This window comes from Balaenoptera musculus, chromosome 8 (assembly GCF_009873245.2).
Source record: "Balaenoptera musculus isolate JJ_BM4_2016_0621 chromosome 8, mBalMus1.pri.v3, whole genome shotgun sequence".
NCBI lineage: Eukaryota > Metazoa > Chordata > Mammalia > Artiodactyla > Balaenopteridae > Balaenoptera > Balaenoptera musculus.
In genome coordinates, this window is record NC_045792.1 from 18,309,258 (window position 1) to 18,334,398 (window position 25,141).

At 38.2% G+C, this 25,141-nt stretch overlaps 1 protein-coding gene across 1 annotated transcript in view; it reads right to left on the minus strand.

The window, feature by feature from the left end:
• Window positions 1-15,463, minus strand: part of HTR3B (5-hydroxytryptamine receptor 3B) — a 35,485-nt gene extending 20,022 nt beyond the window's left edge. Inside the window, exons 1-2 of the mRNA XM_036861185.1 lie at window positions 15,424-15,463; window positions 9,969-10,129 (exon numbers count right to left, since the gene is read on the minus strand). Coding sequence (XP_036717080.1) covers window positions 9,969-10,129; window positions 15,424-15,463 — 201 coding nt within the window. The remainder of the gene's footprint in view (window positions 1-9,968; window positions 10,130-15,423) is intronic.
• Window positions 15,464-25,141: the final 9,678 nt, after the last annotated feature.

The following is a 25,141-nucleotide window of genomic DNA, read 5'->3' on the forward strand; positions in this document are numbered from 1 at the left end:
GGTACAGAGGGGACTCCCAGCCAAGATTGACTCTGAGGGGCTCAGGGCAGTTAAAAAAAGACCCCTAGTGAGAGCCCAAGATTGGGTGACACCACTTTCTTCCAAGTTTTACTGGCTGAGAGAGCCTGAAATAGATCGTATCTCACCCACTAACACACAAAAGGCACAGTTCTAGGCTTAGCTGCAATCAAAGAGGGTCCCCCCTTAACAGGGGAAAAAGTCCAAAATGTTGTTTCTATTACTGAGAAATATAGCTTTTAGCTTCTCTTTCATAACAAATATACTTTTACATCTATGAAATGTCCCAACCAGTTTCTTTATCACTGTCATGCCAAGTTGTGAATATAACTCGTTGACTCAGTCATGTGGCTGGGGAGGAAGGTCTCTACGTCTTAATGTTTCATTTTCACTGTCATTTTATCTAGTTGGTTCTTATTAACTGCCATGTTGATGCCTTCACTTGTTTTTCTCTTCCTGCCAAGCACTTTGTCATGTTACACGTAACAACAGTGTTAAGATTTTTTTTCCTAATATCTTATGGGGATGTCTGGGAGGATTTGTCATTCCGCCCTAAAGAATACAATGTCAAAAAGAAGTTTGAGGCTAAAACTGAAGTCTTTTTTTTGTCAAGGGAAACAAGTTTCTCAATGCCAGCTGGTGAACATAATTGGTTCTCTGGTGGCATTATTCACAGCTTTTCCCTCTGTGCATCTCTTTCTTTTTTTTTTTCTTTAGATGCCTTCCATCTTGCTTGTTAAAAGCAAAGGATATTTCAGAGAATTGGAATTCATTAGTCTTCCTAACAGAGGGAGTCTATTTAGATCTAAATTGGTGGTTAGCAAATATACAGATAATTCCCGCACATTCCTATTTATCTTTCCCAGTTCCAAAGACTATAGAAACAGATGCCTCAACGTCTGGCTGGGAGGCTCTAGTCAATGGACTGGAATACAAAGGAATCTTGGATTCAGAATTGACAAAACTCAATAGAAACAAATGGAAACTCTTCCCTGATAGTAGATTATCTCTATAATCAGATTTCCCTAAGGTACACATAATACCCAGAAATTCTAAGACAAGACTGTAGTCTTTCATGTAAACAAAACAGGAGGCAAAACATAACGGAAGGGAGGTGCACTGATGAAAGCTGGGCTGAAAGCTCTTCACTCCAAACAAAAGTCGCCAGCAGTTCAGCTGCTGGTAGATGCATCCAACAAGTTATCTATTCACATTGGGAGTGTCCTTGTCTGAGCAGAATTTGTGAGCGATTTTTATCAAGTCCTTCAAACCAGCCCTGCCTCTGGAACGAACTTTAGGAGCAGCCCACCTGAATGTAATAGAGACATTTGCAAAGTATATTAGACTAAGTCGTTCATAAAGACAACCCTAGAATTGTACTCACATATCTTAATTAATTGGTTAGACAAATATCTACCCAGTAGCTTTGAAGTAAGATATACTATGCTGCATATTGTGGGAAATAGGACCATGAGTTAGAAAATCCTTCCCTCAAGTAGCTATTAGTGTATGTGGCATTTTAACAATTAACTATGGGCATTAAGAAATATACATACTTCGTTGGATTCAAAAGAGGGAGACATTGCTGTCAGTTTGGAGAATTGAGGAAAATTTCTCTTAGGAGCTGAGATTTGAGGACTATAATATTTGATAGATGGCAAATGAAGAGGAAAACACATTCAGTGGAGGAAATAGCAGAATTAACAGCATATAGGCAGGAAACAAGAAGTTCAGGTTCATTGTAGCATTGAGTACATGTAGAAGATAAAGTTAAGACAGTAGATAGGAATAAAACTAGAGGGATGGAATATAAGATTTTCCCATATTTCTGAAGGCAAGTTTTCCATATCCAATAAAATATGTCTAACATATTCTTGTAAAAAATTAGTATACTTCACAACAGTGGAGAAAAGCATATCTTTGAAAAAATAATGGTGTTCTCCTTACCCACCATAAGGGATATAATTTTATTTTCTTTTACTGGGGTAGGAAGAAAGAGTTAGATTAAAATTTTCAATTTGATACAGTTGTTCCAAGGGAATTAGTAATATAAAGACTTTACTCCTTTTCTTTACCGCCAAATAAGCCTCTGAAGGAAAGCCTGAGCAATTCTACTTCACCTTCATCAATATGAAGTCAGAAAGTAGAAGAATGAGGAGAGACCTAGAAACCTGTCTTCAGCTCTTAACTCAAGGCTGATTCTATCTCTTCCCTGGAGTTTCATATAACATGGTTCATATCGTGTCTTTATTCAAATCATGCTTTTCCCATTGGACAATGTCCGATAAACAATATAGACATAATAACCCACTGACAACTAAATAGCAGGGACTAATATCTCTTAAGTAAGTGAAGATGCAGCCCCAGAAAATTGTCTCCAAAATTCTAGTTCAACATCCAAATAGAAAAGAGATTTAAAGGAGTTTTCTATTGGAGCTTTGTGTAAGACTAGGTCTTTTGGAGAGTAAGGGTGGGCGTTTTCTGGCATTTAATTAAACAGTATTTTCTAGGATCTTAGATATAGTACTTTTACTAGTGTGAGTGGGAAAATAAAGCTGAGAAAAGTGAAATTGTGTGCTAAAAGGAGGATTTTTTGTGTTTCATTTAAATGTACCTGCTTATGGCCGCATAGCACAGGGAGATCAGCTCCGTGCTTTGTGTCCACCTAGAGGGGTATGATAGGGAGGGTGGGAGGGAGACGCAAGAGGGAGGAGATTTGGGGATGTATGTATATGTATAGCTGATTCACTTTGTTATACAGCAGAAACTAACACACCATTATAAAGCAATTATACTCCAATAAAGATGTTAAAAATAAATAAATAAATGTACCTGCTTATGAAGAAATCATGAGTAGGGGTTTATCTAAGCTCAAGGAAAATTATGCTAAAATAACTTCATTAGATAAAAAATAATTTAAACCGTGTTATAACAGAAAATTTATACTTTCAGTTTTAAAGTATTTATTTTTCATCAATTTCAATACCTGAGTCTCAGTCAAAAAATCAGAGTCTCTGATTCATAGTGCAGCACTAAGATATTAACATAGAGAAACACCTCCATTAAAATAAATTAAAGAGAAATTATTGAATTATTTTTTTAAAGTACATTAAAATAATAATATTGTATTGTAGGGCATATTATGTATGTAAATGTAAGGGGAACAGGTAAATAGAATTTTACTGTTGTAAGATTTGTACATTTTATATGAAGTATAATAGCATTAATTCTAAGTACATTGTATTAAGTTAATGATGGGTATGGAAATACCTAAAATAACATCTAAAAATAATAGACAGAGGGATTGCAAAAAAGCTAATTTGATTTTAGAGGAACTAAAATCAAATATTAAAAAATATTTAATTTATCCAAAGTAAGGCAGGATAAGGGGAGCAGAAAACAGAAAACAGATGAGACAGCTAGAAAACAAATAGCAAGATGGTATTGGTAAATGGACAAAACACTTCCACTAAAATGCATAGATTGATGGGTTAAAATAGCAATACCCTGGAACACTACTCAGCAACAAAAAAGAGTGAACTATTGATACACACAACAACTTGGATGAACCTGAAGGGAATTACACTGAATGAAAGAAGCCAACCTCAAAGGTAAGATACTACATGGTTCCATTTATGTAATATTCTTGAGATAACACAATTATAAAGATGCAGAAGGGATTTATTGGTTGCCAGGGGCTAAGGGTTAGAGGGGAGAAAGGATTGTGGCTATAAAGGAACAGTACCAGGGAGCCCTGTGGTGATGATTGTGTAGCTTGATGTGGTGGTAGTGGTGGTTACACAAAGCTACACGTATGATAAAATTATAGAGAAACATACACACACATGCAAATGAGTATATGTAAAACTGGAGAAATCTGAATAAGCACCAAAGTCCATTTTCTAGTATTGATACTGTACTGTATTTTTGCAAGATGTTAACATTGGAGGGCATTGGGTGAAGGGTGCACAGAACCTCCCTATAAATTTATTAGCAACTTCCTGTAAATTTATAGTTATTTCAAAATAAAAAGTTTAACAAAATGAAAGACCAAACTACATGCTCTGTCTAAGAGATGACTTTGAGTACCACAGAAATTGAAAATAAAAGGATGGCAAAATACATACCATGCAAAAAGTAAGCATGAAAAAAACTTCAAGAAAAAGAATATTACCAGAGATAAAGAAGGGTATTTTATAATGGTAAAAGGTTCTATTTGTTAAGAAGACATACGATCTTAAATGCGTACGCATCTAATAACAGGGAAGAGAAATAGACAAACCACAATTATAATTGGGGATTGTTATACCCCTCTCTATGAAATTAATAGAACAACTGGACAAAAATATTGTTATAGGAGATTTTAACAATATTATAAACACATTTATTGAATTTACATTTATAGAACAGTGCACCCTTCTATTCAACATTGCACTAAAGGGTCGAGTCAGGGCAGTAGGCAATAAAAGGAAAGAAAAGCTATAAAGATTGGAAAGAAAGACGTACAGCTTTCATTATTCGCAGACAACATGATCTTCTACAGAGAAAATTTGAAAGAATCTACAAAAAGACTCAAAAATTAATGAGATGGCAGGGTCACAGGATCAAGGCCAATATATACAAATCAGTTATATTTTTGTATGCTAGCAAGTAACAGAGACCCAAAATTAAAATACATTTATATTATTAAAATTTTAATTCTCTTTCTTATCAAAAAATATCATTTATAATAGCATCAAAAATGTGAAATACTTAGGGATAAATTTAACCAGATATGTGCAGAACACTGAAAAACACTAAACATTATGCAAAGAAATTAAAGAACTAAACAAATGGAGAGATACACTGTTGTCATGGATTGGAAGCTTATTGTTAAGATGTTGATTCTCCTTAAATTGATCTATAGATTTAATGCAATCTCAATAAAAATCTGGTAGTCTTTAAAATAGAAATTGATGAATTTTCTTAAGTTTATATGGAAATGCAAAGTACCTAGAAGAGTGAAAACAATTTTAAAACAGAAGAATAAGGTTGGAAGACTCACACTATCTGATTTCAAGACTTCTGTAATGCACAGTAATTGACACAGTGTATTGATGTAAGGAGAAATATATTGATTAGTTGGACAGAATAGAATGCAAAAATAGACCAAAACTGTATAAAGAACTTCTGCAACTCAATAATAAGGTAATAAACAACCTATTTTTTTAAAAGTAAAAGATTTGAGCGAATACTGTATTTTAAAAGATAGACAGTTGACAAGTAAGCACATGGAAGGATGTTCAACATCATTAATTTTTAGTGAAATGAAAGTTTAAAACCACATCGAGATATCACAAATCTACTTTGTGGTGACAAATCTACTAGAATGGTTAAAATTTAAAGAGACTGACAATATCAAGTGCTGGCGATCATGTGGAGGAACTGAAACTCTCAGACATTGCAGGTGGAACGCAAAATAACACATCCACTTTGGAAAACAGTTTGGCAGTTTCTTATAAAGTTAAACATAGACTTATACAACTCAGCAATCCCACACCTAAGTATTTATCCAACAGAAGTGAAAACGTATGCAAATGTTTATAGTGACTTTATTCATAATTGCTCCGATTTGGAAACAACCCACATCACATGTCCAACAACTGGTAAATAAGTAAACAAATTGCAGTACATTTGTACAATAGAATACTACTACTGATATATGCAACAACACAACACTGATGGCTCTCAAAGGCATTATTCTAAGTGAAAGAAGCCAAAAACAAAGAATAAAATACAAAATGATTCCATTTATATGACATTCTAGAAAGGCAAAACTATAGGGAGAAAAAAGAAGATCTGTGGTTGCCAGAGACTGGGGCTAGGGGGAAGGGACTGGCTTAAAACAGATGAGTTTCAGGGACTTCCCTGGTGGTCCAGGGGTAAAGAATCCCCCTTACAATACAGGGGATGCGGGTTTGGTCCCTGGTCAGGGAACTAAAATCCCACATGCTGCAGGGTAATTAAGACCGTGCACCACAACTACAGATCCCAGGCGCCCTGGAGCCCACGCGCCACAACTAGCGAAGAGAAAACCCACATGCCACAACTAGAGAGAAGCCCACACACTGCAACGAAAGATCCTGCATGCCTCCATGAAGATCCCGCATGCCGCAACTAAGACCTGATGCAGCCAAAAATAAATAATAAATAAATCTTTAAAAAAAAGATGAGTTTCAGTCTATATAATTTATACCTCAAATTTTAAAATGCATCAAAATTTCATAGGATGCAGTTAAATTAGTGCTTGGAAAACTTATAACTTTAAATGCTAAAATTATAAAAGAAAAAAGGTTTAAAATCAATGATATAACTTTCCACTTTAAGAAACAAGATAAAGAAGAACAAATTAAGTATACAGTAAGTAGAAGAAAGGAAATAAAGATAAGAGTAGATATCAGTGAAATAGAAAACAATAAGGAAAATTCAAAACCAATATTTGGTTCTTTAAAGAAATAAATTAAATTGATAAACATTTGGCAATATTGGTCAAGGGAAAATAAGAGAAAACACAAATTACCAATATGAGGAATGAAAGAGGCAGTATCACTGGAGATCCTTTGGACATTAAAATAATTAAAAGAGAATATTATGAACAAATAAATTTGCAACTTTGATGAAATAGACAAATTCCTTGAAAAATACAAATTACCAAAACGGACACAAGAAGAAATAGAAAATTTGAATATTCCTATATATGTTAATGAAATTGAATTTATATTTAAATACCTTCCCACAAAGATAACTCCAGTCCCAGATAGTTTTACTGGTGAATTTTATCAAACATTAGGGAAGGAAATTATCCATGTTACACAATTCCTTCAGGAAATTGAGGAGGGAACACTTTTCAACTAGTTTTATAAAGTCAGAATAACCCTGACACCAAAACCAGACAAATACATTACAAGAAATAAAACTATAGCCCAATACTCCTCATTAACATAGATGCAACCTACAATAAGTAGGAATTCAAATCCAGAAATATATATCAAGATCAAGCAGAGTTTATTCTAGGAATGCAGGGGTGGTTTAACATTTGAAAATCAATCAAAAATAATTTACCATATTAACTGCATAAAACAGAAGAATCATATGATCATTCAAATTGATTGAGAAAATATTTGATGTAATTTAGTATTATTCATGATTTTTAAAATATCTCTCAGCACATAGCAAATAAGAGGGGACTTTTTCAACCTGATAAAGATCATCTATGAAAAATCTATAGCTAACATCACACTTAATGGTGAAAGATTTTTCTGTAAGAATGGAAACAAATAAAAATGTCTGCTCTCACCACTTCCATTAACACTGTAGTAGAGGTCTTAGGCAATGCAACAAGACAAGAAGAATAAAGGGCACACAGATTAAAAAAGAAAGAAGCAAAACTATTTGCAGATGAAATGATTGTATATGTAGAAAATAGTAATCTGAAAAACTACTACAATTAGTAAGTGAATTTTGCAAGGTCACAGGACACAAAGTCAATGTACAAAATGAATCCTATTTCTTTATAATGACAACAAATAACTAGAACATTTAAAATTTTAAGTAATATTTATAGCCACATCAAAAATACTTTGGGATAAGTTTAATGGAAATATGTATAAAACTTCTACATTTAAAATTATAAAACACTGCTGAAGACCCAAATAAATGGAGAGACATACCATATTCAAAGACTGGAAAACTCAGTGTTGTTAAATGTCAATTCTCCCCTACATTTCTCTGTGGGTCCCACACCATTCCAAGCAAACTCCCAGCAGGTTTTTTATTTTTAATGAAGTGTGACAAACTGAATATATAATTTATGTAGAAGTACAAAGGTTCTAAAAAGCCAAACTATCTTAAAAATGAAGAACAAAGTTCAAGGACTTACACTATCTGATTTCAAGATATCAGATAGTCTGACACTTATAAGTTAACTTAATTTTCAGCCAAGACATCAAAGCAATTCAACGGGGAAAGGAAAGCCTTTTCAAAAAATGGTGATGGAACAAATCCTTTCTAAATGCAAAAACAAAAACAAAACACAACACAAAACAACAGCAAAAAGCTTTGACCTATGCCTCACACCATTACAAAAATTAATTCTCAAGATCACAGAACTAAATCTAAGGAGCTAAAAACTATAAATCTTCTGAAAGAAAATATAGGAAAATATTTTGGTAAACTTGTAGTAGCAAAGATTTCTTAGACAGTACCCAGAAAGCACTAACCATAAATAAAGAACTGGTAAAAAAATGGACTTCATTAAAGTTAAAAATTTCTGTCCGTCATAAGACCCACTAGGAAAATGAGTAGGCAAGCCACAGACTGAGAATAAACATTTGCAATACATAGATGACAAAGGACTTGTGTCCAGAATATATAAGCAATCTCTATAAATCTATAATAAAAATACAACCAACACAATAAAAAATAGGAAAAGACGTAAACAGGTACTTCACAAAGAAAGATATATAAGTGGCCAATAAACACATAAAAAAAGAGCCCCTAATTATTAGCCATGGGAAGTATAAAGAAAAACCACAATGAAATATCCCTACACGCTTACCAGAATGGCTAAAATTAAAAAGACTGATAACACTTAGTGTTGGTGAAGATGTGGGGAAACGGGAACTCTCATAGCTGATGGGCGGTAGTATACAATGTACAACCACTTTGTAAATCAGTCTGGCAGTTTCTCATTAAATGTACATCTATCCTATGAGAAGTGGCAGTTATTCCACTTCTAGGTTTTACTGAAGAGAAAAAAAAACATATGTACACCAAAATACTTGTACAGAAATGTTCACAGCAGCTTTATTCATAATATACTAAAACTGGAAACAACCCATATGCCTATCAACAGGAGAATGGATAAACAAATCATGGTATAGCCATAACCAAATACTACTTATCAATAAAAAAGAAAAACTACTGATATGCACAACAACATGAATGAAGCTCAAAAATATGATGAAAGAAATCAGAACAGCGGTTGTCCTTGTGGATGGAGGGGATGATGATTGACTGGGAAGGAAATGGGAGATCTTTGTGGGGTGATGGAAATGTTTGACGTGTTGATAGGGATATGGATTATGTGGGTGCATGCAATTATCAAAACCCATACTGTGCATTTCAATATCTGTATATTATACCTCAATTGGAAAAAAAGTTTTGAGAAGTAAATTGAAAAACAATTATTAAACTACTTTAACAAACAAGCTCAGTAAAGTCTGCTTTTAAAAGAAATCAAAAGAAATTTGGGATCTATTGATACTGAAGACTTTGTAATTAAGAAAAAGGAGAAAGAAGAAGCAGAGATAATTACATGGGCCATCACTGAGGGCTTCCTAAGACCTCTGCTAACTGCTTCACATGCACTTTCTCATTTAATACCCACAACAACCCAGTTTTCAGACATAGTAGGAAAGATGAGCTTTAATAAACAAATCTTCCCACTACCCTTAGCAAATACCTTAGGTATAAAGTCCCTTAAAAACTCAGGATAGCAAGGCACTTTTTCCCCCCTTTTAAAATTTCAGGCAGTAAGTTGTCGAAGTTGTTTCATAAACCCACTACTATCACTAAGAAATGTGAACCATAGAAAATAATGCCTATTACCATTTTGGGTTTCAGCAATGCTCATAAAATATGTTCTGTGACCTATGACCACAATTCTTAAAACATCTTATTTCTGTGAAATTCCTATTTCTAGACTATCTGCCCTCACAATGTAAGTTGGGGGCTAGAAAGCATGATTTGCCTAATAAATATTTACCCCAGGCTCACTGCTGAGTCTAGCACAACTTCTCTATCAGCTCAACGAGAGTCTCAAGAATAAAACTTCTCCTAGACCCCTGCGTAAACAGCGGGTAGTTTTACAAAAGAATGATGGGACTAGGAGATGGTAAGATGGTCCTTACCACATCCAACACAGCGCGGACAAACACATCCAGGTATACTGTGGTGGCCTGGGTCCAGTTGTGAACTGGCCTCACTTCCTTGTGATATTTCTGTAATAGCTGCTTGGTGAGATGATGCAGAGCAGAACTCCTGGGATGAGGGGTATCTATGGCCAGGATTCCTGAAAAAGAAAACTATCATCGTTTTCATCGTTTATGAAAATAAAAGGAACTTAGCATCTTTAGGACACTTCAGACTGCTCAGGACTCAGTGGCTCCTAGCAAGATATAGTTTTCAGCTCATCCAAACTGCTTAAGTTCACAGCCAACTAGTGGGCTTATTGGCAGACACTTATTTAAAGTAAGCTGATGACATAGAAAATAAACTTATGGTTACCAAACTGGAAAGAGGGGGAAGGGATAAATTAGGACTTTGGGATTAACAGATACACACTACTGTATATAAAATAAACAACAAGGACCTACTGCATAGCACAGGGAACTATATTCAATATCTTATAATAACCTACAATGGAAAAGAATCTGAAAAAGAATATGTGTGTGTGTGTGTGTGTATGTGTGTGTATGTGTGTATAACTGAATCACTTTGCTGTATACCTGAAACATTGTAAATCAACTATACTTCAATTAAAAAGCAAAAAAAAAAAAAAAAAAAAAAAAAGCAAAGTAAGCTGATGGTCTAAGTGCCCAATGGAGAAATCTCATTGTAAAGATAAATAAATCAACCCCATCTCTGAGGATGCAAACTTGCACCTACAGTTCCATTTTTACAACAATCTTGCATCTTGGAGACAGCATCCTTTCTTTTTTCCATATCACCCCCTCCCGGTACATAGGAGAAAGCTTCCTATGCACTTAGCCAACATTTAACTTCCTCTTTGGATTTTTCTTTGGATTTTCCATTTGTAATTCAAAATCACATTGAAAGCCCAAGCAGAAACATAGACAAACCAGTTGAACCCAGAGATTTGTGTGGATTTCTGAATAAAGGGATTAGTGAGATTCCAATTCATATTTTTCTCCTCAAAAATGTATCTTTTCTCTCACTCTGCCTTAAAATGCACTTGTCAGAAAATGAGATCTTCATTTTGGGAAAATTCTCTGTGGTTCCAGGGAACAACCATTTCCTATGACCCAGGAATCTTGATTTGTAGAGGAGCCGTGATTGGTGCTGAGGCCGGGAAGGCCAGGGGAAAGCAAGCAAGAGAAATGAGCACCAGCAATTGGAAGTGACAAATCTGTGAGGGCTTTCTCGGAATTGCAAAAAGATATTTTGTTCACCAGCTTTGCCGGCCCCTGGGGGATTCAAAGCTTCGCTAAGTCATTGGACTGAAGCAAATTGCACACCTCCCGCCAACAGCGCCTGAGTGAAATCTATCCGTAGTGTCCTGCGCGTGAATTCACCTCGGCTCTCAGCAGTTTTGATGGTTATTTTGATGAGCTGCTGAAGGCACGCGGGATCCAACAGAAAACTGTAAATGAGATATCCTCTCCCCATGTGACAATCCTGTTTATGCCCATCTCTTTACGAATGATGCTGTGTCACTTGCTGCCGCAGGCAGCAATTTCTTTATTTATCAATGTCGGTGTGACCAAAATGCTAACAACGGTGCTGGAGGTGCAATTCCAGACTCATTGTGGGCAGTGGAATATTCACTTCCATTACCATCTGAACTGGGAATCTAATTAGCGTTTTAACTCCCTAACTATTCACCCGACAAGACGCCAGAAGTGGCAACAGCTATTCTGGCATGCGGGACTAAGGTGGGTGGCTCGCGTCAGGCATCATCTTTAGTTTCTGTGAACTGTGATTGTCAAAAACTGTGCTGTGAATCTCTCTACCTGAGACTGTTTCTCGCTGGCGGACCCTGGGGGGAGAGAATTCTGGAGCCCAAAGCAAAGCTGGTCTGGTGCTTTTCCTGAGAACTTCGCTTTGGGCGAGTTCACTCTTACCTCCCTTGGAAGCTCCCAATTCAAGTCCCAGTTGGGGAACCACTGAAATGTGCCTGTTTCAATACAGGAAACCACTCGAGACAGAGTTAAGACATAATTCTGAGAAATGAATGTGTGTTCCCTATACCCTCTGTTCATGGAGACTCAAATTCCCCTCTGATACCTTTTCTAGGAAACAATCCATAGGTCCCCTATGGGTAAACACATACTTTCTAGAATGTGTCAAAGTCTTTGGGTAAAAAGAGAACGTTCTGGAAGCTGGAAATAGGAACAAAAGAGAAACAGGCAATGATTGGAGAAAAATCAGAAGCAAACGGAAGTATGCTTAAATAAACTACAGAGGGAAAGAGTTCTTTGTTTAAAATGGGAAGAAATAATGAATTACATTTCTACTATGAGTGCAAATTTGCCTGAGAAGAAAGATCAATTAGAGGAGAGAGATTAAGGATTTAAGTGACCATTAATTAACAGTAAATTATGCCCCTTGAAAGCTAATGTGACATTCACACAGGCACTAAATGACTCACAGTTCAGTGATGTTTCAACAGACACTGATGGAAACTATCAACAGACCCAGGAGAGATTCCTCACTAGCACTGCCTCCTTGAATGCTAATAATGAGCTTCAAATAATTCACTTGTAAAATTTCTGGAAAGTAGAATGTGTTAGGAACTGAGCTGTGAAGCACTTTTAGGTGAAGAGAGATTTAAAAAAGATAAGAATACAGTAGAATTATTCCTTTGTTTTCCTTATTTCAATGAGTTACACACACGCCTATCTTAGAGTGTTCTGGGCACTTTGATGAAAAAAGCTCTTTTTGCTTTAGTGAGTATACCACCTTTAGGATTATAAGAGAGTGATACTGAGACAGGCTGGGACCTGGGACCTAGTGCTTTGCTGCAGTGCTTACACCTGGACAAACATCTCCTTAAGAAGCAAAATACAAAGAAACTAAAAGGGACTAAAAATAACTGTGTGCATGTGCAGTTAGGGCAAATTATGGACAACAAGATACAAAAAGACCAAAAAAACCCAGCTGCCACTTCTGAAGAGCAGGGGGCAAAAGCAGGGTATTGCACATGCCCCCTGCACACAGCACCACCAAAGGGGTGGGCAGACCACCTCAGCCACCGCTCCGACCCGACCCCTGGACCCGCCCCTACCCTCACCCCACGTAAGGAAGCAGCTCGTCCCACCTCAGGAAGCAAGCAAGGGAACCTGTTACTTTTTTTTGCTCCTCCCTGCTATAGTAGGGGTCCCAGTAGAGCCTTGCCTGAATTTCTTGTCTGGCCTCTTATCAATTTCTATTGATTAAGGAAGGCCAAGAAACCTGGTTGGTAGCAATACATATATCTGAGATGTTACAAGGAAACAGAGGTTTGGGTGCATGGTACTACTGAATACCTAATACTGATTAAATAATTTGTTGTGTGCCAGGCACTGGGCTGAGAGTCCTTTACATGAATTATCTCATTTAACTTCTACAAGAATAGGTACTCTACAGCCCCGTGAAGGGTCACTTACAGGTGAGGGACTCTAGGCCTAGTGAGGTGAGTACCACTGAAGATCACACAGCTTGTAAGTGAGGAGGCCGGAATTTAAACAAGACTGATCTGGATGCAAAGGTCAAGCTCTTACTCTGGCACTACCCTGAACTGGCTCCCTGAGAACACTAGGAACAGCAGTGAGTAACCCTTCAAAAGGAAGAGTTGCATGTTGTACATTTTTTGGACAGAAACAGCCCATTGTTATTTTCTGTGTTTGTGGGTTTTTAAAAAATATTTATTTATTTGGCTGTGCCGGGGCTTAGTTGCGGCACTCGGGATCTTTTAGTTGCAGCATGTGAACCCTTAGTTGCTGCCTGTGGGATTTGTTCCCTGACCAGGGATCAAACCTGGGTCCCTTGCATTGGGAGCACGGAGTCTTAGCCACTGGACCGCCAGGGAAGTCCCCATTTGTGTGTTTTCAGGTCAGTGATATCTTACATTTGCATTGCACCTTACAATTTCATAATGCTATCTTCTTCGGTCTTCATGAATATACAAAATAAACAGTTAACTTACAGGGAAACAGAGTCTCTAAGAGGTTAATTGACTTGCCCGGGGTCACGTGGCTGGTGAGTAGAGTGGCAGGAACTAGATGGCTCTAATCCAGGCCTCCTACCCCAGCACACTGTCTCCTGGGTGCAGAGGTGAATTGGTGGTTGGTTCAGGGCTTTAATGTTTACAAATCATCTTGATATTAAACCAGTAAAAATTCCAAAGCATGAATTTTTCTGCAACAAATGTTCTCAGTATGATTTATGGTCAAGCACTGATTACAAGACACTATTAAAACACTTTCTCTGCCACAGTTAGAGCAAAAATCAAGCATAATGCAAAACATTAGAAAGAGAAATCATTAAGAAGAATTTCTTCTGTTTTCAAACCTTCATTTTTCTATTTTACCTTACTTAGTTTAATGTTCACAATTATTTTCTGCTAAGAAACCCATTTGACATTTAATGAAATTCCCTCTGTTTTCATTTTTATAATTAAGATATGCTTTTATCCTTTAAGTTCAACACCCAGCATTTTTATACTTTAATGATAAGTGGCTATTTTTCTTCTCTACCCAATAAAAAAATCATTGCCAGCTGCTTGGCTACAAAATTCCTTCCTCATCTCCGTAATTGACTCATTCCACTTTCAGTTATATTTCAAAACATGGAAATTCAGATACGAGCTCTAGGAGAACCCTCAAGAAAATGGGGTGTTGGGAAACACCAGCATAAACATAACTTTTTGATTTGTGTATATTTCCTAAGAACCAATTGTATCCTAATTCAAATGGCTCAGTTCAGTAGAGTTAATACTGGCACTATGGAATTTTAGTTCCAGAAATTTAGGGAAAGAAAACATATATACATATATATATATATTAGTTTCTAAAGTATTTTTAAGGGGAATTGTACACTCAAAACATGCAAGTTTATAGAGCGCATCTTTAGAGAAACACTCATCACCTACACAGACTTTGTACGGCTGGATGTAAAGCCCCTAATACCAAAATGACATCCAGGTTTCTGTAGCCCTGATGGATCCAAGGGACTCTCTCCCTGGGTTACTAAAAGCCAAGACTACTTTGGATAATAAAAATATACTACTCAGACATAAAAGTAAATCTGAAAGAGAATACCCCAAACTCTCAATGTCAATTGTTGTAAAGAAAGCTTGATTTCTAAGGAAGCAGAAATTTATCAGACAATTATAACATTTCAGAGCATATTTTCAGCCATGTGTAAAGCCCCACTGTGTGACCCTAGGTGTATATACATCTATAATTGTAGGAGCAAAGTTGTAACAAATTGTTGGTCTCCGTGTAGCTTCACAGGACTGATGTTTTATAGATGGTAAATAAAAACAAACACTTGTGAGGAATTATACAGCACAACGTAGAAAACCATGTCTCTAGCTTCTAGGCGTTAATATTCAAAGCCTAGTAATATCATTAAAGGACTCACCTGAGGTGGCCACCAGGACCAAGGGCCACAGAGGGGCCATTGAACGTGCCAGTGTTCCCCAGGCACTTCTAGAAGATGAGAAACACGAACTTGCCTATTGGATGGAATGCCACTCAATCTTTCCTGAAAGACCTCCTTTCCATTCCGTTCTTCTCTGTTTGCCAGTTTATGCTGTCCTTGCTGGTGCTATTTTGTAAACACTAAATGGGACCAAAGGCAGTACCAGCACCACACAAATGTTTTGGAATTGATGCCATTGCAATACCTCTTAACTTCTCCGTTTTGTTCTGCCCCAGGATCAGATCTTGGCCAACATTTCAATTTCCCTGACAGAAGATAGCTAAGTGAATAATGTAATCTAAGAGGAGCCCCTAAGGAGGGGAAATTCCACACTAATGTGATTTCCTTTACAGCGTTTACCTAAGGCAGTGCTCTTGCTGACATTTAGGACACTAATTTCATTAATAATTGAGATCCAAATAGCTGATCTAAATCAGACTTATGCAGTAACATCTTCAGCATTTGACTATGATTTTTGGACTCTTGAATTACACTAAGCTAATGGAAACCTGGTATTGTCAAATGAAGAGCAATTGCTAACAGTACAGTGGGAAGAGTGCCTTTTGTTTCTCCTAAGCCCCTTTCATTAAAAGAAACATCGATTTTTGATAAATAGAAATGCTTCTTAAATTCTCACTGCCCACAATTCAGAAAGTAACTACGTAAGAGAGAATGCGTCTAGGCTTACTGAAGATGAAAACTACTACAGTTTAACATCACTCAATAAAAACTGGGTTTTTTTTGTTCATTTTTTGATTGAGCCCCATTCACTTTTCATTATTAAGGAAAAAGATGCATCATTCCACATTACTCTATCTTGCATTGGTAGAACCCCTAGATGCTCTAGAAACAAAAATTAAATTTCATACCATTTCCAACATCTGCCTGCTTTTTACTGTAGATGGAATGTAGAGGCACAGGTCTGAGATAAGTTTTCACAGAACAAACTGAGGAGGGGGGAAGTATATACCTGATCCCTGTTCTCCTAATTATTTGGTCCCTTTGTTTAGAATCCATGAAGCTCTCTTTTTAATTTTCATCTACCAGTAAAATATAGATGTTGGTGAAAGCAGTTACAAATATGGAAAGGGAGAAAACTAGGATGAACCATGTAGTGTTGAGCTGGTTTTGGAAGTATCAGAGTGAACTCTTGGTTTTCAATACATGTAGCTAAGTATTGAAATACATACAAATATAAGCGTGTGTGTACATGTGTTCATACATGCATATGTTCCTAGCTCTGTCCACTAGAGCACCTGAGAGCAGGAACACCCCAACGAAAATGAGTACACCTAACACCCAGATCTTGGTCTCTAAATAGCATACATACCTACAAGGAAGAAATGGAGAAATGCTTGATGCCAGGGCCAGGGCGGGCAGGAAAGTAGAAAAAGAGCCTAGAATGCTTCCTTGTATCACAAAGCAAAAAAGTGCTAAAAGAATCATGGGGACAGGATAAAAGGACAGAGTCAGCTTGAAGGGGCTCCCACTGGCCAAATCTGTGATGATTCAAGCATCAAAATCAATAATGATGGCAAAGAATTATAACTCATGAAGTAGAATAACAATCCATGAGTCCATCCTGATTTAAATAAAGAGATGAATGGGAAGAAGAGAAAACTTTTCCCTTAAATTAGAATTGCCAACTAATAAATGTAGAAGAAATAATGGAATCTTTATAGTGATAATTAATTCACAAAAGAAACATCAATGGGTGATAAAAACTAGTGGGCAAAAGTTTGATGAGGAACAGGACATTAACACAAAATACTTATTAAATACAAAGATTTAAAAAAATCTTTCAGGACTTCCCTGGTGGCGCAGTGGTTAAGAATCCGCCTGCCAAGGCAGAGGACACAGCTTCAAACACTGGTCCAGGAAGATCCCACATGCCGCGGAGCAACTAAGCTCGTGTGCCGCAACTACTGAGCCCTCACACCGCAATTACTAAAGCCCGCGCACCTAGAGCCCTTGCTTTGCAACAAGAGAAGCCACCGCAATGAGAAGCCCGCGCACCGCAACAAAGAGTAGCCCCCGCTCGCTGCAACTAGAGAAGACCCAACGCAGCCAAAAATTAATTAATTAATTAATTTTAAAAAAATCTTTCAATGGAGAAGTCTGGCAGACAACACCTTAATCAAATGATGAAAATTAGCATCACCAGTTATGGGAGTTGTGCACCGCAAGATCTGAGAAGATGCAGCAGCCCTTCTGCTGTCATCCTGCCAAAAATTCATAACTTGAATCTATCCAGGAGGAAACCCCGTATTGTGGGACATTCTACAAAACAGCAGGCATGTAATCTTCAAAAGTGTCAAGGATATGAAAGTTAAAGGAAGACTGAGAAACCGTATCAAACAAAAGGAGATTAAAGAGGCATGACAACTCAGTGCAATGTGCGATTCTGCAGTGGATCCTTTTGTCATAAGAATATTTTGGAGAGAACTGGTGAAACTCAAATGGGGTCTGTGGATTAGATGGTAGTAATATAGCGATGTTGAATTCCTAATTTTGATTGTATTGAGATTATGTAAAATAATGGCCTTGTTTGTAAGAATAATGCTCTAAGTAATCACAGGTGGAGGGTCATCATGTTGGCAACAAACTCTCACATGGCTGGTGGGGGTGGAGAGTTCTTTCTACTTCCTGTGCTTCCAGTTTTGCTGGGCATTTGAAAATACTTTTACTTTTTCAGAAGAAAAAGTAAAAAAAAGAAATATAACCTGGTAGAGGAAATTGGATACAAAGTTATGGAAAGTTTGAGAAATACCCTTGAGATAGGGTAGAAAAATAAATGGGGCTTCATCAAGAGGTAAGATCGTCAAGGACTGATCCGGCCATCAAAATTCCATCACTTCCCATCAATGCTTTGAATTGTTGGCTTCTACCCATGAGATGAATTAGGACAGGAGAAAGGCAAGCTGCAGGAAGCAGACCATTTTTTTTTTTTATGGGCAGGGAACACAGAAGCTTGCCTTTATGCAAAGGTTTAATTGAGATGGTAATCAACTTTATCTTCTTGCCACACATTTTAGTAAGCCATGGCTCTAAGTCAAACCTCCTGGGACACGCTTGCCCTCCCTTCCAGCTCACTTTCTCATATACCCATCTGTTGCTGGAAGGCCACTGCTAATGACGTGTTATACAGGTACATTACGACCTTCATTAGCTAATTTAACAACAGTCTGGTGATCCTGCCTATTACAGCTCTTTATTGACTGATGAATTTTGCAAAGACAGGAAAGTTTTGTGTGAGTGACTTGTCTTCAAAGTAGTTTATATACAGATATTTCCTGATCTTCCCTTGATCGCCCTGCTCTGCACCACCAGATGGCTCAGAGCTTTCTTTTCCCAACCTTACTGTCCTGTCTAGGTTCAGTTTATATACTCAGTGCCTTTACATTTGGTATCTGTCCCTTGATCAACCTTTAATTTTCCATGAAAACCATCTCTTCTCAACTCCTTAAATTCAATACTGTTTACTCACATTGTTTCTTGCAATCAATTAGTCAAAGATTTCATCCCCCTTAGACATCTCTTTAGGAAGGATGAATGCAGGGTGAACCCTGTTCAGACCCTTCAAACAGGTCAGGGTATTAAAGTAAAGAAAATGGAATTGTCAGGGGATAAGCATTCAGGCTTCTTAAATATCACCTGGGGAAAAAAAGACCTATTAATCTGAAGTTTGAATCTGCCATTCTCTGAGAGCAGTTCAGGCCAGGCCCAACATTAAGAGAGTACCTAGAAATATATTTATTTCGGAAGTCCCCTCTCCACATTCCTATGAGCCCTTGCACTTTGTTTTTCCATTATTTCCAAGTGAGATATGACACCTCTTGGACCAGTTTTTTGGAAGAAGCAGTGGGAGAGTGTTTATTATGCAAACATAATAAGGAAGTGTTTATTATGCAAACAGCAACTGAGTTATGTGTCCTTTAAGACTACTAAATAGTTTTTAATTACTGCTATATCAGTAAATCCCATAAATATGCAAATGCAATTAGTTGACAAAATAGGCCTTAAATATCTTTATTCCTCTCCAACAAAGTTCTTTGAAGTTAATCGCTAACTCTCTTTGTTCACTCCCTTGGCAGTAGTGCTAAAATTGACAGGAATTTTGACAGATGTACATATTCAGGGAGAACGAAATTTTCTGAGCACATCTGGTCAGGCTGGAGGAGAAAAGCAGAAATGGACACTCTAGCCAAACTCAAATATTTAATGAGTAGAGTCCCATATGAAATTTCTTTTATTCCATAGCATTGTCTTCTGAAATAAATATCAAGGTAACCACTTGGGTACCACTTCAAGTTCAAAGCTACATTGAACATTTGCTTTTTTTTTCTGGCACAGGATTTCATTTTTTAATAATAATGCACATTTTCTGGTCCCTAAAAATAAACAAATAAACAAAGAAATATGGTCCGCCATGACCCTGGCCTTTCGTGGTTATGTGACATTGTTTTCCATGAGAACATAGGAGCTAAGGTTCCAGGCTTTGGAGTCAGACACACCTCATTTTGCCGCCCAGCTCCATCACTTGCTAGCTGCTCATGGCCTTGGTCAAATTGCTTACTGTTTCTAGGCCTCAGTTTTCACAACTGTAAAAAGGGTATAATAGGCTCTGTTTAGTTTTCTATGGTTGCATAACAAATTACCACACACTTAGCAGCTTAAAACAAAGCTTATTTGTGAGCTCAAAGTTCTGTAGGTCAGAAACCCAGGCACAGCAGGGATAAATTCTCTGCTCAGGATCTCACAAGGCAGAAATCATGGTGGTATGCTGGAGCTAGCTCTTACCACATCAAAAGGGCCAACTGTGGGGACTTCCCTGGTGGTACAGTGGTTAGGACTCTGCGCTTCCACTGCAGGGGGCACAGGTTCGATCCCTGGTCAGGGAACTAAGATCCCGAAGGCCGCCCTGCACAGCCAAAAAAAAAAAAAAGGCGGGGGGGGCAACTGTGTACATCCCTTCCCAACCCCGTGTTCAGGTTAGTAGCTTGAAATCAGCCATGACGGAAGTATCTGCCACACGGGAACCAGCAAACACCAAAAATCAGGTCTCCTCTGACCAGCTGGTTACTAAACACCCACTAGCACCCCAGGGCCCACTCCCTTGAACTTACAGGGCTTCATAGACACCTCCATTATGGCACTTAATTCAAGTGTATTATGACTATTTGTTTACTTTCCTATCTCTCAGAATTCTGTGGGTTCCTTGAAGGCAGAGCACTGTATCTTATTCATCCTTCTATCTCCAGCACAGAGCTTGGTACCTAGTGAGTGCTCATTAAATGTTTGAGAAGGATGGAAAGAGGAGAGGAAGGAAGGAATTAACAAATAGGCAGAAAAGAATTTTGGTTTATGCAGGAAAGATGGCACCAAGAAGGGCCTAGCTTTTTCACAACCACATATAATATGCTATCTTTTCACTACCCATCTCACAAAGGATGGTGAGAATGATGACTTGGGTTCAGATCAAGACTGCTTTTGTTTAGTTTGCTCCAGAACTGGCCAGCAAGCCGTGAAAAGGATAAACATGGGACACAAATGCAGGAAGTTCATGCCTCTCTTTGAGTCTCTCAGAAGGTACCTAAAATTCGGGGGTCTTGTGATCACCAGGAGGGAGATGTCCCCCCAGAAGCCAGAGGAATGTAGACCTGGGGGCTTGCTGCTTCTGTGTATTCCTCCAATGACAGCAGTTCCAGAAGCTACTTAGACTGCAGTGTAAAGCAAATAGTCTGACTCACGATGCCATGCTGGTCAGGCCTTCTGCACAGATCATGAGCCTTCATGTCTTGCTGTGCCAGCACTGGGGAATCTCTTGTGACCCGTGGCTCACCGCAGAGCCCAGGACTTTTCCGTTTAGGTTCATTTAGGAGTCTTCTGTGGAGAGGCCTGGATACGGTCAATCACAGAAACCAGTAAGATATTCTGGTATGGTCTAAATTTCTGGATATTTCTATCTCTGCTGTGGACTCAAGATGGGCAAGGGCTTTGATCTTTTAGAGCTTCCTTTATTCGTTCATTCATTCACTCTGTGGAGAATTGTGGTAGACACTGGGGATAGAAAGATAAGGGAGTTCAAGGAAATTGGGGTGGAGGTAATAGGTAAGAAACACCTAGAATACAATGAGATAAATGCCAGCAGATGAGTGAAGTGGGGGAAAATAGAAGTAAAAAAAAAATGGAGCCCAGATTTGGGGTGAGGTGAGGAGAGGCTTTTCACAAGTGACATTTGTGCTGGGTAAAGATAGGTAGGTGAGGAGAGAACTAGGAGAGCAAAAGGAAAAGCATGTGAAAAGGCTGGATGGTGAGATGAAAGAGCACGATAGAATGAAATGATGCCATTTCAGCAACATGGACGGACCTAGAGATTATCATACTAAGTGAAGTCAGACAGAGAAAGACAAATATCATATAGTATCACTTATATGTGGAGTCTAAAAAAATGATACAAATGAACTTATTTACAAAAGAGAAACAGAGTCACAGACATAGAAAACAAACTTATGGTTAACCAAAGGGGAAAGGTCAGGGGGGAGGGATAAACTGGGAGTTTGGGATTGACATGTACACACTACTATATATAAAATAGATAACTAATAAGGCCCTACTGTATAGCACAGAGAACTCTACTCAATACACTGTAATGACCTATATGGGAAAAGAATCTAAAAAAAGAGTAGATATATGTGTATGTATAACTGATTCACTTTGCTGTACAGCAGAAACTAACACAACATTGTAAATCAATTATACTCCAATAAAAACTAAAAAAAAAGAAAAGAAAGAGCATGGTACCTTCCAGGGGGCTGCAAACCTCACTGTGTAAAATTGGGAGGCAGATAATTCCAGATTCACATGAGTTGAGTGGATTAATAAGTTCGTGTTAAAAAGCGTTGAAGAGAGAATAAAACGGAAAAGTGAAATACTGTATGTCTGTATAAGTGCTGTTGTTATAAACCTGTCTCCAAATGGCCTGTAGCAATTATTCTAAAATGCACAACAGCTGTATTTGTCCCCTTTCTGCCATTGCTGAAATTTACACTGTCATTGCTCCAGGAGGAAGGCTTGGCACTAATAATAGGCTGGCTGACTATGGCTGGAGTGTGACAGACCTCTAGTCAGAGCCCTTAAAGACTGCAGAGTGGGAAAAGGGAAAGCTACTTGGAAGTCAAAGTGAATGTAATCAGAGCGCTGCCTTGTGGCAGCTGTCATACCTGCAGCCCCAGAAAACGCCAAGCTGTTTTCTATTTTATTACACGGTGCACTTTTACGTGACTTGAAAGTCACGTCCCACCTCTATTCGTGTCACCACTCTTTTTTCTTTGTTCTGACTATCCCTCTTTAGATTCCCCAACATCAACTCACACCAAGCTGTCTAATCTATTTCCATGCTGCTTACAAATGTCAACCAATTCCTCCCTGCTCACTTACTTTTGTTCCTCCAAACTCTTTGTTTCTGGGAGTTTCCCAGTGACTCAGTGACTTCCCTACTCTGTTCCTAAGAGCAGGAATAGGTAAAGCCTTGATGCTCCTTATCTGAAAAGTTATAAACAGTTATTATTAAAAGTCATATAGAATTTTAATATTAGACAGAAAGTATAAAATTCCATAAAGCTGAATGTCTTAGATTGGGTTTTCCTGAAACATACCTGAGATAAGGATTTGTGAACGCGTGTTTATTGTAGAAGTACTCACAATAGAAATAGCTAAGGAAAAACAGTGGTCATAGCCTCACACTGCAGGGAAACTGACAGAAAGCTACACTAACACTTTGTTCGTTAGTAAGGGAGCCTGGTGGCATACTCACACCTGTCCGTCATTGGCTTTGGGCCTGGGGGGCAGGGGTGACAGGGAGTGAACTCCCAGGCATCTTCTGCTCTTTTCTTGGGCAGACAAAACTTTAGGAGCCCAAGGAAAGTTCTACGAAAGTTCTAGGTATTGGCATTTGGAAGCAATAGCACATAGAAGTTGAGATAAGGGAGCACAGAAACAGTAAAAAGGGATCTGAGAAGAGCGGGGAAGATCACTGAAGGTTTCCACTGAAGAGTCAGCAAAGATGTGTGGGAGATACTAAGTTTCTTATTCTTCCAGAAGACTGTTACACTCTAAGGAACCTGATGATCAACTTTGTTTCAGAGCCTAATCATACCGAAATATAAAAAGCTACCTTTCACACCTGAAACTAACACAACATTGTAAATCAACTACACTCCAATAAAAAAATTTTTTTAAATAAAACAAAAAGGTACCTTCAAATTAATACTACCCCACCCTGAAGGAAGCTCTTCTCTCCCCAAAATACTCAATGATGATTTTGCCATAAATTTTAGCAGAGGCACATGATTCCTAACTTGATCACATCTTTTAAGAATAATATATGAAGGGATTTCCCTGGTGGTCCAGCGGTTAAGACTCTGTGCTCCCAATGCAGGGGGCCCAGGTTCGATCCCTGGTCAGGGAACTAGATCCTGCATGCTGCAACTAAGAGCCTGCATGCTGCAACTAAGAGCCTGCATGTCGCAACGAAAAAAAAAGAAAGATCCTGCAGGCCGCAACGAAGATCTCGTGTGCTGCAACTAAGACCTGGCACAGCCAAATAAATAAATAAATAAAAATTTTTAAGTATTAAAGATATGAAACCATAAAATCGGAAGTCTAAATTATAATGGCATGAAGTCTAAACAAGAAGTTTGCAACCCTGGCAGCACACTGGGATCATTGGAGTGCTTAAAAACTTTAAAAAAATTACGTGGGCCCCAACTTCACAGATTCTGATGTTAAGGTAAAAGGTGGGAACAAGGCACTGGCATGTTTTTGAAACTCCACAGGTGACTCTGATGTGCAACCAGGTCTGAAAATCACAAGTTTAAATCAGTGCAAATAGATGCACTTGTAGATGGATGGAATGAATTTCGCTTCATTCATTATTGAATTCTACTTTGACGTTTGTAAAAAGAAACTGTCAGGATATTTGCCCTGTGTACACTTCCTTTCTTTGATAATTGCCTCCTTCTCCAGTTCCCATGGCCATGTGTGTATTGTCTTCCCAACCACTCTGACCAAAGCCAATAGGACAAGGGGTGGACATCTGGTCCAAGTGGACCACTAGACTCTCTCCCAGAACTTGGGGGATAAGTCACTGGCCAGTTGGTTAGTGGTGCTGGGGCTGGGAAAGTGTCATGGACCTGGGGCCGGGGGAATGTCAATTTCCACCATTTCCACAGAGAAGCAACTGGACGACAGAGAATGAGAAGAAAACAGACCTCTAGAGAGATCAAGGATGAGAAATCACGTGGCAGCAAAGAAAAGAGTAACTGATTCCTGATGACTCTCCAAGAGTTGGTTTCAGTGCTCCTGTGGCCCAGCTATGTTACCAAGAAGTTGCCCTGTGGCCTCCAAAAAAGCCTTCCTTGCCCCTTTTTACTTAGAGCTTCTTTGTGCTGGTTTCTATTGCTTACAACTAAAAAGCCTTTGTTAAAACAATGGTAGTTTGGCCAGGTGCTAAGTTTGTGCCCCAGAATAACTTTCCGTTAGGTAAAGTATTTGAGCTGATAGTGCGTCTACATTTCTGAGTCTGTGTGGAATCATTCTTCATCACCATGTTTGTCTGCCTCACTGAACTAGAGGGCTCTTAAGGGAGAGAGGCTAT